The sequence below is a fragment of the Varanus komodoensis genome, unplaced genomic scaffold (genome assembly GCF_004798865.1).
Source record: "Varanus komodoensis strain SLA01 unplaced genomic scaffold, ASM479886v1 scaffold52, whole genome shotgun sequence".
NCBI classification, from domain to species: domain Eukaryota; kingdom Metazoa; phylum Chordata; class Lepidosauria; order Squamata; family Varanidae; genus Varanus; species Varanus komodoensis.
Window position 1 is genome coordinate 3955665 of NW_025336114.1, and position 17292 is coordinate 3972956.

At 41.7% G+C, this 17292-nt stretch overlaps 2 protein-coding genes across 7 annotated transcripts in view; both read left to right on the top strand.

Annotated features, from left to right (window-relative positions):
* The window catches only part of LOC123031965 (arf-GAP with SH3 domain, ANK repeat and PH domain-containing protein 2-like), a 44142-nt gene extending 36647 nt beyond the window's left edge, over positions 1–7495 (top strand). The window contains exons 25-29 of one of the 3 annotated variants that reach the window (XM_044447506.1): positions 1328–1391; positions 1710–1756; positions 2699–2829; positions 3843–3965; positions 5295–7495. In XM_044447506.1, the coding sequence (XP_044303441.1) occupies positions 1328–1391; positions 1710–1756; positions 2699–2829; positions 3843–3965; positions 5295–5369 (440 nt within the window). In that variant the 3' untranslated portion in view covers positions 5370–7495. Of the gene's footprint in view, positions 1–1327; positions 1392–1709; positions 1757–2698; positions 2830–3842; positions 3966–5294 lie in introns of those variants that run through there. The other 2 variants (XM_044447507.1, XR_006416429.1) reach the window with 2 other exon arrangements.
* Positions 7496–13022: 5527 nt separating this feature from the next.
* The window catches only part of LOC123032010 (CMP-N-acetylneuraminate-beta-galactosamide-alpha-2,3-sialyltransferase 2-like), a 28464-nt gene continuing 24194 nt past the window's right edge, over positions 13023–17292 (top strand). For 2 of the 4 annotated variants that reach the window (XM_044447605.1, XM_044447606.1), the window contains exons 1-2: positions 13345–13586; positions 15681–16214. In XM_044447605.1, the coding sequence (XP_044303540.1) occupies positions 15939–16214 (276 nt within the window). In that variant the 5' untranslated portion in view covers positions 13345–13586; positions 15681–15938. The other 2 variants (XM_044447604.1, XM_044447603.1) reach the window with 2 other exon arrangements.

The window sequence follows — 17292 nt, forward strand, 5'->3', positions numbered from 1 at the left end:
ATTTTTGTAATATCAGAAATGTTTGTCTGCAATCCTGATAATCCCCAGTATTGGTGGCCTTGAGCTGAGGGGAGTTGTAGGCCAAAATATTTGACAGGTGACAAGTTGCCTTCCTCCATTTTAACAGGAGTAACCAGGAACTTCATGCATGCAAGGAGTCTTCTCTGGTATATAATCTTTTGATGCTGTTCTAAGATTTATGTTGCCACACTTTCGTCTGTTACTTAAAATAATTATTCTGCTATTCAAGTTGAGGAGCTCTCAAATTTAGGGGGTTCCCAATAATAAGCACAGTTGCAATACATCTTGGAGGAATGTTAAGTTACTGTGGTAAATTGCTGTGATATTAATACTCAGAAAATTCAATAATCCCATAGCAGAGAAAAGACAGAGTTTATGCACTTTTAAAAAATTCATCATCATCATCATCGTTATTATTTATTGTGATAGATATTTAGTGAAGATTATGGGTTGAGTATCTAGAGGGACTTGGGCATCATAGGTCTAACTCATATTGAATGCATGAGTCATCACATTTTGCAAGCCTGTAAATAGTGAATTGAATCAAGAGCTGGTGAACTGCAGTTTTCATTTGTCTTACCATTTGCGAGTTCTGTTTGCCGTGCTAAAAATCCCTGAAAATATCACTTCAAAATGACTTTATCCTTTATAAGTATTTTCTTTAAAATGTGGCCATGTATTAACAGTGATATGGCTCTGATATTGTATATGCTGAGTCACTGTTTATTTGAATCTTTTATGTGACAGAAGGCATCAGCATCTCTCAACAGCATTTTGAAATAAGCCAGAATAGAGGAGTAGGACATATGTATTCCCTGCTCTTCTGTGGCAGTAAATAATCTGCACTTAATTATATGAAGACCAGCTGCCTCTGCATGTGGACATAGATAGTGGGAATGGAGCATCTGCTTCCTGAATGCAGACTTTGGTCAGCTCTATCAGATCAATTCACATGACTTTTTGACTAGTAGTGAAACTACGCCATGAAGTTATAATGCACGTGACTGTCTTTGTGAGTATTCTGACATGCTGAGATGGCCATTTAAATGCTTCCTAGCTTCATCCATATTCTGAAAGATTTCCAAGAGGTGATGAGACGTATTATGGACATGTGTGACAGAGCTGTCACAGATAAATATTGGTAAATATTTACAAAACTAGCCATTTTTACAAACAGGAAACGTACACCATGTCTTCACTATGTCTTCTGCTCATCAAGAAGATAGTTTTTTCATGAGCTTATAATCTAGTCAGATCCTCCCTTAGAAGCCAAGTAGCAATGTTGTCTCCGTCTGTCTCTTATCAGACTCCAGATGCTTCTCACTTCCAAGAAATTGCTCCCCAGAAGGAACTTCTCCTAGCAGTCTGAGGTAATAGCATGTGTGCCTTTGAAGCAGCTGAGCTGGGGTGGGCTCCCATTTAATGCTCAAAAGTAGCGAATAGGTGTTGTCACACAAAGTCTGAAACCTGTTCTTGTGTCAACTGGTTGGTACTGTTGTGAATATAAAACATGGCGAAATCTACACTGGTCAGAATGCTTATTCACACTATAGCAGCTTTCTGCTTGCAAAGCAGGTAGTGTGAGTGTCTTGGCAGCAACTGTTCTTCAAATTTCCAGTGGGAAATGTGGGATTGTTCAAGATGAATGAATGCTTCTAGCCCTTCTCTCCCTTCACCATTTCCTCTAGTTCTGAGTCTTCTGGACTCTCTGAAGCAGTGCAGTCCTGGGAGCCAGGTAAGCTTGTTGTATCAAAGGCCTCTACTAAACTGGGGTCCACATATCTTTTTTCAGGTAGGATTTACATTGAAATGGCACTTTCCTTAGTACTCAAAATTTTACTGCTAGAAAAAACTTTTGGAAGTGCTTTAGAACATGAATGACAGGTGGATGTCATGTGTGATTTTGCTCTTTTTCTCATTTTTCCTAAATGAACCTTGTTCCGATCTTTCGGCAAATCATTCTGCAAATTTATTTTGGAAATGCTGCATGAAAAACCATACATATGTTGTGCATATTTATAAAAATGTATGTATTCTTGTGTGCCCATACACACACACACACACACACACACTTTTTGTATCAGTAAATGAAGAAGAATTTCTATTTTTTGTCTGGAATGTCCTACCATTCAGCTTTACTAGGTGACACTGAGTTTTAGTATTATGCAAGATAAACAAAAACTTTTCAAACTATGATATTATACACCTCTATGATATAACCCCCTACTTACCATTTTTCTAAACGAAACAGTCCCAGATGTTGTAATCTTTCCCCATGGGGAAATTGCTATAACCCCTGATTATTTTTTGGATGCTCCTTTCCCAGCTCTATTATACCCTCCTATACTGTGAACTCTTCAGTCAGCAGTGACTGGCATGAACGTTATCTAATTAAAAAATAACTTCCCTTTTCCTCAGAGCAGCAGCAGTGATGTAGCAACCATGAGGAAAGGTTCTTAGCAGCTGTGGCAGGTGCCATAATTAAGGTGGTGGAGTGGAAGGGTAGACAAGTGCCATGTTGTCTCTTCTGAAGGAGAGCCATAGCTTGGGAGCAATATATAACAGCCTGAGCATTTGTAATGGTATTATCCCTTCCTCCCTGATTTTTTTTTTTTTTTTTTTGGTTATCCTTCAGAAGTATCCTCAAAGTGACACAATGTGCCTGCTTGTATTTCAGCTGTGACAAGAAAAACAAGTATGCCTTGGTTTGAACCAAGCCAAAACCCAAGAGAGAATCACTGGGCTTCCTCCCACTCACTGGAACCACCAGATGATGTTCCACCACCACTGCCAGCAAGAGGAAATGTGGTATATTCTTAGTCTAGATGTGTATTTCTAATCTAATTTCATTTTAGTAAAATGTTACATTTTAGTGTGCCATTAAGTAGGCTTTGCATTTCATGGACCTAAGCTGCTTGTTCCTGTGCAGTAGGAAGTCTCTAAAATGACACCTGAAATATATAAAACACTGATCAGTTTATGCTCCTGAGAAATAGGAGGTAGTGGAAATAGCTTAGGACCTGGATATCTGAAGGTGTGTCTCCTTCCCTACATGCCTTCCTGCCTCTTACGATCTGGTGCAGAGGTCCTTCTTTGGGAGCCCTCCCTGAAGGAGATTAGGAAGGTGGGTACCCGAAGAAGGGCCTTCTCGGCAGTGGCGCCCTGGGTATGGAATGCGCTCCCCAGAAAGGCTCTCCTGGCACCGACTTTGTATTCTTCTTGGGGCCAGGCTAAAACCTTTTTATTTAACCATTATTTTAAAAGTTGATTAGGTTTATAGTGCATAATTGTATTACTGGATGCTATAGTTAATTTTTATCCTGTCCATTTTTATCCTGTTTTTATTGTAAGACTGTCCCAAGACAGTGGTAGTCAGATGGTATTAAAAAACCTTAAATAAATAAATAAAATTGAATAGAAATTGATATCTCCATAGTGAATTCATGCACATCTTGAATCAGAATCTATTAAATATGGCAAAGCAAACAGATTGTTTCCTTGTTTCCTTCAACGGATACCATTAATCTGGTTCAGAGGTTGGAAATTTATTTTGTGATGGACCCATCTTATGTGGTGAGAAATGCTTCACAATACAAATGGGATTTCATTAAGTTAACCCTTTAAATGTACCAATTTGTCCTATGAGCTAAGGGCACATGACAAGATGGCCAGAAATTCAAATGCAAACATGCTTGAATACTCAGCATTTTTTTTCTTGCCACAGCGCTTGCTTGTGCACATGTAAGTGATGAAGTACATCCTCTTGAATAATGCTCTCCATGTCTGCAAGCTTGACATTGCTTACTGTTGTTGATTTTCAGAGGAAATCACCTCTGCTTCGGGTCAAAGCCCTTTATAATTGTGAGGCTGATCATGAAGATGAGCTAACTTTCTTTGCTGGAGAGGTCATAATAGTAGATGGAGAGGAGGATTCCAGTTGGTGGGTAAGTGACTAAACTCTTTCTTGGGTGATTACTGAGGAATCTTTATTGCTGTACTAAACCTTATTCCATTCCCCCAGGACTGTCTGCAGCAATGGGTACTCCCAGCAATGAGCCCTGTAGTGGTTCCTCCCCAGTATCAATAGGCCATTTCATACCAGGTTTTATCCAGTATTAGTCTGATTTGAGTCTCATTCATTTCATTGGCTGAAGGAGAAACATTAGAGAGGGAAAGGCCATAGTTCAGTGGTAGGACACATGCTTTCATACAGAATGTCCCAGGCTTAATTCATAGCATCTTCTGGTAGGGTAGGAAAATGGTGTCTGAAATGGTTAGGAGTTATTTGACAGTACTGAGTTAGACCATTGGTTTGACTCAGAGTAAGGCAGCTTGCTATGGATACAACCAGTGCTTTTTTTGCCGGAACTTACGTCGCCACCGGCAGTAAGCACTCAGTGTGCGACCACACACACCAATCCCAAGCCGAGCAGCATCCCAAGCCAGCAGCGCGGACACAAAAGCAGCCCTCAGGCACTATGTTAATGATGTTTGCTGCTGACCTGCTACGCCGACAGGCAATTCAAAATCACTTCGTAAAATCCATTGGAAAAAAAGGTGCCGGAATGCCGTTCCAGTGTGTTCTATGACAAAAAAAGCCCTGGATACAACCCAGTGATTCTACCCACCATTTTACCCACAGTGCTCCGAGCTGCTGCTGTACTGGGGACATTGTGAGAAAATAAAAATGACAGCTGGACCCAGCTGCACAGCTCTACCAGTGGTCAGGGCTTAAAAAATACAAACTAAAGGACAGTCCGAGGTGACTATTGGATAGTCGGTATACAGTCCTGGGTCCTACTAAGACTGTAGCAATAGCAGCTGTCTGCAGATGTCTTGCTACATCTCCTGTCTCCTAGAGCTACATGCATGAAGAATGATGGGACTGGAACTGAATTCACTTATTTAAATAAGTTATGATCCCATTTATAGCTTGATTTCCCCCCCTCTTGCACAGAATTCAAGGCAACATTCCTTCGTTTTCTCCATTTTACTCTCTCAACTCTGAGGTAGGTTAACCCGAGAGTAAGTGACTGGTCCAAAGTTACCCACTGAGCTTCGTGGCCAGGCAGGAATTAAAAATTACACTAAAGTGCCAGTCCAATGTTCTAAGATTATACCACACTGGCTCTCAGTGTGCCAATGCAGTAATTGTGCAAATGTGTTTTTCTGCAGGTATTATAAGCACTGTGCACATTTTTAAAAATTCTTATCTGTTAAAATGGCCTCACCATTTTTACCGTTTGTTTCACTGTTTGTTTTTGTTTTTGTAGTTCGGCAGGATTGAAGGGCAGCCTCACAGGAAAGGTCTCTTCCCCTCATCGTTTGTTTACAAACTAAATGAATAGAAAGAAGGTGGACAGATGAAAGGACATGTACATTATTTCCTCCAAAAATAGATGTCTCTGCTTTAAGAGGGCTTCCTGCAGAAAGCAAGCACAAGACTTTGGAAGCATCTCTCTCATGTCCTCACTCAGCAAGATGACATGCTGGACCAGGAATCTAGAACTGAAATGCCATCACATGGTATGGTGCATACTCTGTTTGAGTCATTGGTAAGATTTCCCCTGATTTGAATAGAAGAGGATTCTACAGAAAGCATGCTATCTGTTCCATAAAGAGGATGAGGTACAAATGAATTGAATAAAAATTGCTTCTTTCATAAACCTTCACAGTGGCCCAGGAACCACTTTTTGTGATGCAGCCCTTCATTGCTATGGTGTACATGCATAGGAATTTTCCCACCCAGTTATCACCCAGCTCTCAGGATGTGGAATGTTCTAGGTGGAAAAACCTAGATCTTGACTGGACTTTTCTAAGTGATAGCTTCATCCCCATACACTCCCTAAAAACATGAGATCACACTGTAGGGAAGCAGTTACTGCTCTGCCTACATGTGGCTTCCTGGGACCAGTTCAAGTATTTGACATGGAAAGCTCCCCCTCTACTGTAATGCTAGCAGATCTACTCCAACACTGAAAAGGAAAATTATTGTAGTATCTCATGTGAAAGTGCCTTCACCAACCATCTGTGGAGCTGTGCTTGTATGTCAAGACTAGAAACCAACACATTTCAATTGTCTGTTCTAGGAATTCACCACCTAACATAATCCAAACTATTACATGCTAGAAGGAGAAAAGGAAGGAAGCAACCCTAAAAATTACTTGTTGAGTCTATAGCACCGGATGGCTGAAACAAATGAGACAAAACAAACTACATAAGAAGAGCTCACCGCTCCTCCCTCTATTCAAAAACAGGAAAATATTTTTTTCACATTCCAGTATAGTGAACAATCAGTTCCTGTCATCCACAAAGTACCTAATTTCCACATCTATCCCATGCAGCAATCTATTTCTACCTACTAAGCAGAGCACCACAACCAAGAATTTGAACCTGCAGAAAGTATTTTCCTGACACTAATTGAGATATCAAAAGAAAAAAAACCACACAAAATATTTGCTTTTGTAAAAAGCCAAACTTTGCCATGAAACCAGAGAAAATACTGCTATAGGGAAGCTAAACTAGGATTTCATATGCAATCATTAGAAACCTTCTTAATTTCCAACCTAGATTTATTACTCTTCTACTACTTCTGGTGCATTTGTAGAATTAAATAGCATATCTTTCTGGCCTCCTTTTTCCAAGTTAACCAGAATAGTTTCTTGTATAAAACCATATGATTTCAGTGAGCATTTGTATTCAACGAGGCCAGTGTTTTCAACCTTTCCACAGCTGGGGACTGGAAAAATAGGAAAACCACCTTGGGGGGAGGCAGAACCAAAAAGCACCAGACACATAATACAGTATTCTTTGTATTCATTTCAAAAGACAATACCAAAACAAAATTGAAAATTCTTCAAAACAACCAGAAACCAAGCAGCAAAAAATGCCACCAAAAAACCAAAATACTAAAATTGGTGCAGGGTGGCTTCCCACCGGCTCCCACTGAGATGTCTCTCCCCTCCCTGGCTCCCCAGCAGCACTGGCGCACCCCGTGAACATGATGCCAACTGAGGAAGACGTGGTGGAGCACAGACAGCCCCGCGCTAATCTACAGTGAGCAGGATGTACCCCACCCTGCATGGGCCAACAGGGAATCTGCAGACTGGCACCAGTCCGCAGACCAGTGGTTGAAAACCACTTATCTCAGGTACCTAGGAATGCCCCACCTGACATACCCAAAAACCTGTGGTTACCACTTTTGCAACTGCATTTCAATGATGGTTCATACACTTTCTGTGATTACCCAGATCCTTGCATCTCTTTCCTGTCTCCATCTTTTCCATTGATAAAATTTCCACCTAAAGAAGCAACAATTTTAGTCCTAAATGTTAAACCGTCTAATTTTATCTCCTGTTTCTTATCCCAATTCATCATGAAAAAATATTCTGGTCTTTTATAGAATAGTACAATGTTTCTATATGTGAGAATGTTCATTTTGTGTGTCCGCCTTTAAATAAATCTTTAAGTATCACTCTGTTTTGTTTTGAGGCTATTCTAGACTCTGATAGTAATTGTGGTTGTTAAAAATCCTTCTGCTATAAGAAGGTTTTGAGTTATGAAGCTGGAAAGCTGCATTGGAAAAGAAAGCATAACTTTTATGTATGTTTACTGCTTGAGATATTTCAGTGTGCCAATATATAAATTAGAGTAGTACAAATAACCCTAAGAGAGATGTCCACATGAATCCTGGTTAGCATACTTTACAGTTATCCCAAGCGCAGAAACAAATATGATGGAATGAATTGGGGGAAGTAGATAATTTTCAGAAGTGCCCAGAACAATATGATTTTATTGGTACACCAGCAGAATTACAAACAGCAGGAATATGTATATACTGTGTTATAATGCCTGTGTAAGGAATTGGGGTTTAATATGCACACATCAGGTATACTATTGTGGGCAAGATTCCCTCAGAAAAAGTGGAGTAGACTTCATAGTCAATAAAACAGTAGGAAAAGCAGTACTGGGATACAATCTCCAAAATGACAGAATGATCTCAGTTCGAATCCAAGGCAAACCATTCAACATCACAGTAGTCCAAGTTTATGCCCCAACCACTGGTGCTGAAGAGGCTGAAGTTGATTGGTTGTATGAAGGCTTACAACACCTTCTAGAATTAACACCAAAACTGATGTCCTTATCATCATGGGGGATTGGAATGCTAAAGTAGGAAGCCAAAAGATAACTTGAATAACAGGCAAGTTTGGCCTTGGAGTACAAAATGAAGTAGGGCACAGGCTGGTAGAATTTTGTCAAGAGAATACGATGGTCATAGCAAACACTCTTTTCCAACAACCCAAGAGACGACTTGGGTTGGACACATGGGCATCACATGGACATCACCAGAAGGTCAACACAGAAATCAGATTGACTATGTGTTCTGCAGCCAAAGATGGAGAAGCTCTATACAGTCAGTAAAAACTGGACCAGGAGCTGACTGTGGCTCAGATCATGAGCTTCTCGTTGCAAAATTTAGGCTTAAATTAAAGTAGGGAAAAGCATTAGGCCACTCAGGTATGACCTAAATCATATCCCTGATGAATATACAGTAGAGGTGACAAATAGATTTAAGGAATTAGATCTGATAGACAGAGTGCCTGAAGAACTATGGACGGAGGTCCGCAACATTGTACAAGAGGTAGCAACTAAAAGCATCCCAAAGAAAAAAAAATGCAAGAAAGCAAAATGGCTGTCTGAGGAAGCTTTACAAATAGCTGAGGAAAGAAGGGAAGCAAAAGGCAAGGGAGAAAAGGAAAGATACACCCAATTGAATGCAGAATTCCAGAGAATAGCTAGAAGAGATAAGAATGCCTTCTTAAATGAACAGTGCAAAGAAACAGAAGAAAACGATAGAATAGGGAAATCTCTTAAAGAAAATTGGCGATATGAAGGGAACGTTTCATGCAAAGATGGGCATGATAAAGGACCAAAATGGCAGGGACCTAACAGAGGCAGAAGAGATTGAGAAGAGATGGCAAGATTACACAGAGGAACTATACAAGAAAGAGCTTGACATCCCTGATAAGCATGATGGGGTGGTCACTGACCTCGAGCCAGACATCCTGGAATGTGAAGTCAAATGGGCCTTAGGAAGTCTGAGCAACAACAAAGCTAGCGGAGGTGACAGTATTCCAGCTGAGCTATTCAAAATCTTAAAAGACGATGCAGTAAAAGTGCTACACTCAATATGCCAGCAAATTTGGAAAACTCAACAGTGGCCACAGGATTGGAAAAGGTCAGTTTACATTCCGATCCCAAAGAAGGGCAATGCCAAAGAATGGTCAAACTACCGCACCATTGCACTCATTTCACATGCTAGCAAAGTGATGCTCAAAATCCTACAAGCTAGGCTGCAGCAGTATGTGGACCAAGAACTACGAGAAGTACAGGCAGGGTTTCGAAGAGGGAGAGGAACTAGAGATCAAATTGTCAACCTACGCTGGATCATGGAGAAAGCTAGGGAGTTCCAGAAAAACATCTACTTCTGCTTCATTGACTATGCTAAAGCCTTTGATTGTGTGGATCACAACAAATTGTGGCAAATTCTTAAAGAGACAGGAGTACCAGACCATCTTATTTGTCTCTTGAGAAACTTATATGCGGGTCAAGAAGCAAAAGTGAGAACTGGACACGGAACCACTGATTGGTTCAAAATTGAGAAAGGAGTTCGGCAAGACTGTATACTGCCACCCTGCCTATTTAACTGATATACAGAGCACATCATGAGAAAGGTGGGGCTAGATGAATCACAAGTTGGAATTAAGATTGCTGGGAGAAATATCAACAACCTCAGATATGCAGGTGATATCTCATGGCAGAAGGTGAAGAGGAACTAAAGAGCCTCTTGATGCAGGTGAAGGAGGAGAGCGCAGAAGTTGGCTTGAAACTCAACATTAAGAAAACTAAGATCATGGCATCCGGTCCTCTCACTTCCTGGCATATAGATGGGGAAGAAATGGAGGTAGTGACAGATTTTATTTTCCTGGGCTCCAGGATCACCGCAGATGGGAACTGCAGCCAAGAAATTAAAAGACGCTTGCTCCTGGGGAGGAAAGCTATGGCAAATCTAGATAGCATACTAAAAAGCAGAGACATCACCCTGCCAACAAAAGTGCATATATGGTTTTCCCCGTTGCAATGTATGGCTGCGAAAGTTGGACCATAAGGAAGGCTGAGCGCCTAAGAATTGAGGACTTTGAATTGTGGTGCTGGCAGAGACTCCTGCGAGTCCCTTGGACAGCAAGGTGATCAAACCGGTCAGTCCTAGAGGAGATCAACTCTGACTGCTCTTTAGAAGGCCAGATCCTGAAGATGAAACTCAAATACTTTGGCCACCTAATGAGAAGGAAGGACTCCCTGGAGAAGAGCCTAATGCTGGGAGCAATAGATGGCAAAAGAAGAAGGGGATGGCAGAGAATGAGGTGGCTAGATGAAGTCACTGAAGCAGTTGGTGTGAGCTTGAGTGGACTCCGGGGGATGGTGGAGGACAGGAAGGCCTGGAGGAATGTTGTCCATGGGGTCGCGATGGGTCGGACACGACTTTGCCACTAACAACAACAAAATTCACACATACTTCAATATAGTGCCCAGCCATCTTGCTTGCCATTCTATTATACATATAGTGCTCCCACCAGTACTAAAATGCTTTGAATGATCATTTTATGAGATTTTATAATCTGATTGTTAAAGATTTTACATAGATATACAAATATGAAGGGCTATCTGGCTACTAGTCCTAATGGCTCTCTGCTATTTCTGATATCAGAAGTAGTATGCCTAGGTGCACTAGTTGATGGTGAACATGGGTGGGAGGGTGTTGTTAACACCCTCCCACCCATGTCCTGCTTGTGGGTTTCTTGTGGCCATCTGGTTGGTCTCTGCATGAACAGAATACAGTGGTACCTTGGTTCATGAACTTAATTCATTCCACGATTCTGGTCGTGACCCGAATTGGTTGCAAACCAAGTCAAATTTCCCCATAAGGTTCAGTGTAAATATGGTTAATCCATTCTGAACCGTTATGTTATACATAAAGGACGGCATATAAAAGTTATAAATAAATATGTTTTTTGAAAAACCAAAAAATATGAGTCACATCCCTGGGCTGCAGGCCAGGCCGCGGCTGCCTAGCCAAGCCCGGGGGCAGACGGGCTGAGGCAGAGCAGGAGGGGTGTGTGGCTCCCATGCCTTATCAGGGCAAGCCGCCACTGCCGAGCCATGTGTCTTCTCCCCGCGGTGGGGAGAGGCAGGAGGCACCCCACTCAGCCAGCCACAGCCCCGTCCCTCATCTTGGAAAGCAGTCCTTACCTCCCTTCTCGCAGCCCTCTCCTGGCTGGGGGAGCCGTCCCACGCCGACCTCTCCAGCCTCCTGCTCCCCTCTCGGAGCCGGGCAAGTGCCTGCGAGGGGACCTTCCTCCGGCTCAGAAGTGGGGTGGCGGTGGGGATCTGGGAAGGCCTCGACCAAGGTGAGCGCACCCTCATGGATCCCCCTCGTGGTGGATGAGGAGAAAATAATTGTTTGGAGTGTTTGTGCAGAGAAGCTGGCTGGGATCGCGATCGTGGTCATCACCCAATGCGGAGTTCGCGAGTGGAGGCAAAAATTTTCTGAAATTGTTTTGGTTGTGAACTGAAGCGTTCGTGAACTGAGGTACCGCTGTACTGGGCCCCTTGCCTGAACCAGAATAGCTGCCCTTATGTTCAACCCATGAGATCAAGGAACTGGCCCTTCTGTCTTGTGGCACCCATACCTTGAAGAACTTTGCTAGAGGAAACTCCCTTTAACAGTATTCCTCTGGCAAGTTAAAACACTTTTTGAATAGAAAGAAATGGGGGGTTTTTTTGACGTTAAAACTGCTAATAAGGACTGCCTGGTTTCACACAGATCCACATGCTATAAGATCTAGTAAAATTTTTCTCTGGGTCTTTCCATACACACCACAATCCACTGAACAGAAAATTGAGAACAGGCCTTTTCTGTAGCAACACACTAGTTGTGAAATACCCTCTGAACGTCCATCTTTTGCAGAGGATGGTGGGATACAGTCTGTGTGCACAGGCATTTCATGTGGAGAGGTGGGTAAGCCAGACTATATATTTATTTCAATGTCTGCTTGCCACCTCATTGCCAAGCACACCACCAAATAATAGCATACCAATTGGTATCGTATTTACATATGCTTATTTGTGGGGCACTTTGAGAAATGATCGCTATCAATCATGTAAATATATTGTGACCAGGTACCCTGTGTTCCTCCCTGCTTCGTCTGTGGTACAGATGCTGTTGATGGGCAGTGTTAAGGTGCCCAGCATTCTCCTTTCTTTCAGTTCTTTCTCTTTATTCCAGGCTTGAGTCTGGCAGACCTTCAAAACAAAGTTTGTCTTCAAATAGAACTGTTCTCTGTGAAGTTGGGCATAATGGGAAGTACATTTACAAAGTCAAATAGCATTAGCAGAGGTCTGCTGAATCTGTCCATTGAGTAAACATGAGCCCAAAAATTATGTGCAACAGATTGCACAAGCATCGTGTACAATCCCTTGTGCAACCAAGCTTATGAAAATGTACAGGAATTAGATCTTTCTGTTGCACATAATTCAGAACTAAGTTTCTGCAGGCACAACATCATTTGCACCGCATTTGGGTATTGCCTGAATGATCCCACCCAGTGAAACATCCTTACATTTGATTATCTTTTCTAGCTTCTTTACTGCTGCCTTTCCAAGTCTCAGACTTCTTCAAATTTCTTGGCTGCAGTTTCCCTTTGAATTGATGGCTGAGTGAAGGTATAGAAAATACCTATAAATTAAAAAAAAATTCCCTATTCCAATTTTTTCATTGCTGACATTAAAGTTCTGTAATTCTTCTGTAGTCATGATTGCTGTTTTTTTAATCTTCAGCTGTAGTCCCACTTCTGCACTTTCTTCTTTCACTTTTATCAGGAGCCATTTGACCAGCTACCATTGTTTAAAAACACACACACAAAAGAAGAGAGGAGAGGAGGTTCTCAAGTGCCTCCTGAAAGGTACCTCGAAGCCAAGAAAGTATCCCATGTTCCAAAATACTGGCAGAGAAAGATAAGTAACTCCTGAGGAAGGAAATACCTTTCGGAAACATCTGGCTTATTAAAGCATATTCAGGCGCTTAAGCTTATCTTTGGTCTTGTGTTTTTGACATACCTCCTACTTCCCTTCTTGTTTTCCGCCTCCCCCCGCCCCCAACTACCAGCTTAATCACACACTGTCTGGTTATGTGTCATATTGACTAGCGGATAAAGAAACTACTGCTAAACATGCTGTGGGGGCTTTTCCTTCTTCGAGGTTAACAAGGCAGTTGGTTTCTAAAGTTTGTGTCCTCTGTCTTGTTTGACTAGAATTAATTTGTTAACTTCCTCTTAATTCTATACAGTTCCTCTTCAAAATGAGCCACTTGCAGCCTACATTTATAAGTCCTCATGATGGTATTGAACACCACCTGCAAAGTGACTAAGATTCACATAGGAAGAAAATGCCACTTTATCTTCATGTCTTCTCAGTCTGAACAATGTGATCACCAACATCTGAGTAAGGTAAGCCTCTGGCAGTGCTAGCAAGCCATTTTTCAGTTTCTCTAGCTAGGAGACTGTAACTTTTTAATAAAATGCATGGTATCTGGCATAGCCTGTCTGCTCATGTGATCCCAGGCTTTTCTTCATGGATTTTCTGGAGTAATTCTGCTCTGCTGTGGCTTTCCAGGCTGCTGCTAATGTTACATTATGATCCTAAGCGATGCTGTTTCACAATGCCGGCAGCTGGAAGAAGCCCTCTTGAGGTGCTTACCAGGTCTTTCTATGGACTTGTGTGTGGCTAATGCAGACTACAGAACTGCAAACAGGCTTTTGAAATCAAATGTACATTTTGTCCAATATAGGTCTGACGATTGCATTATAGAGCTATTGAGATAAAAGAAAACTGACACTTTTGCTTTCCTGTATGGCTCCTTCCTCTGGTATTTTCCCATAATTTGGGGACTGAGCACTTTTATATAGGGCTGCTTTCAAAGGTATGGAGCAGTATCTGGCTCTATTGAAAATCAAATTAACTCGTGTGTGCATTTTAACTTTTGTTAAGTGCTCAGAGAGCTTTAGTTATAGCATGGTATAAACATTAAATAATAATAATAATAATCATTTCCATTGAACCAGTGAAACCCATGTACGTGGTTATGGATGCTCATTTCATATTATTTTTACATAATAAAAATAATTATGTAAAAAAAAGCAGTGCTAACTCCCTTTCTACAAAAAAGCAGTGCTAACTCCCACATAGCATGAGGGCAGCAGACAAAACCCCATTTTAATTCCACCATGAGGTGGAATACTGTAATGATTTAAGTGAGCATAAAAATGCAAACTCTGCATGCGGTCAGTCCTTTTGCCAAACTTTTTTGTTTTTGTTTTTGTTTTTTTTTGCAGGGAGGGGGCCTGCAAAATATTGTGAACGTAGCATTGCAAAATATGGGATGAGAGTGGGGAAAGAGAAATGCCCTTCTTCCTAGATTTGTACATTTTATTTTTCCCTGTCTCTTTATCTGACCTATCCATTTAACCTGTGAAGACTAGTTGTTGTTTTTTATAGACACACTTACTTTGGAATAAGTTTGAACTCAGTAGCACTTATTTCTGAGTAAATATGCATGGGATCAGTATAAATACACTATGTGTATTTCTCTGGTGGTTGTGCTTTCCATGACCATCTAAAGGACATGCCCTTGTAAGACCATGGCATTCTGAGCCTAAAATTATGTGAGCACACCACTTGATCATTTATTCTGGAAGAGAGCCTTTTTTCTCATAATAGATGCTTACATGGCTGGAACACTTTGAGGGAGTGCTGCAAGCTGACCTTTCTGAAGTACTGCATAATTTGTAGAAGCCATTCTTAATAAAACCGTAATTACTTTGCTAAGGCTTCATAATGAAATTCTTAAGGTAGGTTTGCCCCAGTCCCTGCCTTTCATTATTTTCATTTTCTTCCAGTTTTGTTTGTTCTGCTACCATGTGCTTCTCTGCTGCTCTGGTCTTCCTGAGTTTCTTGTTTTTCTATATCTGTCATTCATTTGTTCATTCAGTTAGTCATCATTATTATATCCCACCTCTTTTCCTGTAAGGAACCCCATAATCCTCCTCCTTTTTTCCATTTTATCCTCATAACAAGCCTGTGCAGTTGGTGAGGCTGAGAGGCAATGGCTGGTCCAAAAGGAGCTTCATGGCTGAAAGGGGACTAGAACCAGGTTCTCTTGAGTCCCAGTCTAGTACTCTAGCCACTACAGCACACTGCCTCAGTGAGTCACCTGTACCCTCACACACCCGTACATCTCTGTTGGAGTGCAAACGAAGGGCAATCTCAGGCTCTGTGGGCTTTGGGAGTAGCTAGGGCCGCACAATATCAGGAATGCTTACAAACTGGGCTAACCAGTTGCAGCCAAAAGAAAGGTGTCTCTTGGCTGACAAGTTAGTTGCATTGAACTCATATTGAAATCACACAGAAAAATAACCAGAATAGAAAGCTGACCTCTAGCAACATGTGCCAATGTTCTTTTTGAAAAATGTCACAGTGCTAGACTTTTCAACCTGCTGACTGGTGTCTGACAAGTATCATGGGTATTTCCCTCTCTGTTCCAGCTTTCTGAAGATGTGATACGTGAATGGAAATTTACACTGACAGAACATTGGTTGGCTGAGTTAATGGAGAATGAATGGAACCCAGCATCCTTCTGCTTTGGGAGTTGCTGAGCTTCAAAATGTTCCTCCTTTGGGAGCAATAATGACTTGTAGAGCAAAAGGTTCCACTTGGGGAATAAAGTTATACTAGATCACATGATTGCTTTGCCTCCTGGAAGCCTTAAGTGTGTGATCTAAATGAAACTGATGGGGTGAAGGATGCTGAGCAAGGGCAAGCTGTGGGGCATCCTGGTCTTGAGTATTGTACTTTCCCTGTGGAAGTTGTACATGTCTGTGCATACAGGCCTTTCTCATTCCTCATACAGCCCTGGCCAATGGCTGTTGGCAGACACCATCTTGGACGGTAAACCTTGCAACTATAGCAGGTGTCATGATGTATGGGATTGGTTTTGTGAACACTTTAATGCTTCAATAAACTGCCTGCTGACTCCTGAAAACTCGGAGATTCCACCAGAGGTCCTGCAGTGGTGGTTGGTAAGTACTACATTATATTAATAAGAGCATGTTGACCAAAACACCTGGAGGGGCAAAACTCCCATCAGCCCTAGCCTGCATAGCCAATGGGGAGAGACTGTGAGAGCTGCAGGCCACTTGCAACTTCTACAGTTGCAAGCTGCCCATTCTTCTACAGATCAATGAGGGAGTCGCTGTGAACCAGCAAATCTCCTGGATAGAACAATGAGAAGTATTTGGAAGCACAGTTGCTTCCTCCCTCTCCCCTACACAGTTGTTTCACCTCAAGAAGGCTTTACCCATGGTTTGTAGTTGTGTGCAAGAAGACACCCCACAGAAAAAGCAGCTTCTTTGCTTTCTGTGCCTCCATAATGTTCTCATGGCTGTTCCTTACAGACACAGGAGTCATGTTTGCTTGAGGCACTGGCTGTCCCAGTTAGAAAAAGTATCTCTTTTGAAAAAGTATCTCTTTGGCCAAAGAGATTTTCAGTCAATCAGGTGGTCCGCCAAAGGTACCTGTCTGTATATTCTATTTAATCATATAGTTCCACTTTAGGCCGCTCTAGACTGCTTGTCTGATTTATTCATGCATCTTTTTTCTGCCCAAAGAAGGATTCTGAGGGGACTTAAAATTAAAATGTTTAAATGATTTTAAAGCTTAGAAACTTCAGCAACAGCAGAACTGCAAATAGTATTTAAAAACTAGTATGGAATTAGTACATTCAAAATATTAAAAAGCCACATAGAACAAAGATAGTTTAACAGCCCAACAAAAACTGAACGGGCCAGAACCATTTTCTTTGGGAGAGGGTTCCATAGGTGTGCTGCTGCCACACAGAGAGACCTTTGGTCTGATTCAGTATTGCTGTCCTTACGCTGTTATGACCCCAGTCTTTTACCAACCTAGACACTTTTGGTGGTGCAGCATGAAGAAGGGCACTGGAAGGGCATCTTAAACTCAAAGCATGTTGCAATAATTTAAATGGGGGTGGTTAAGGGATAGATCACTGTGGCCATATCTTGTTTTGTCACAAAATGATGTAATTGAACACCAGTTGAAGCTGGGCAAACACACTCCTGGCCACATCAGCTACTTGGC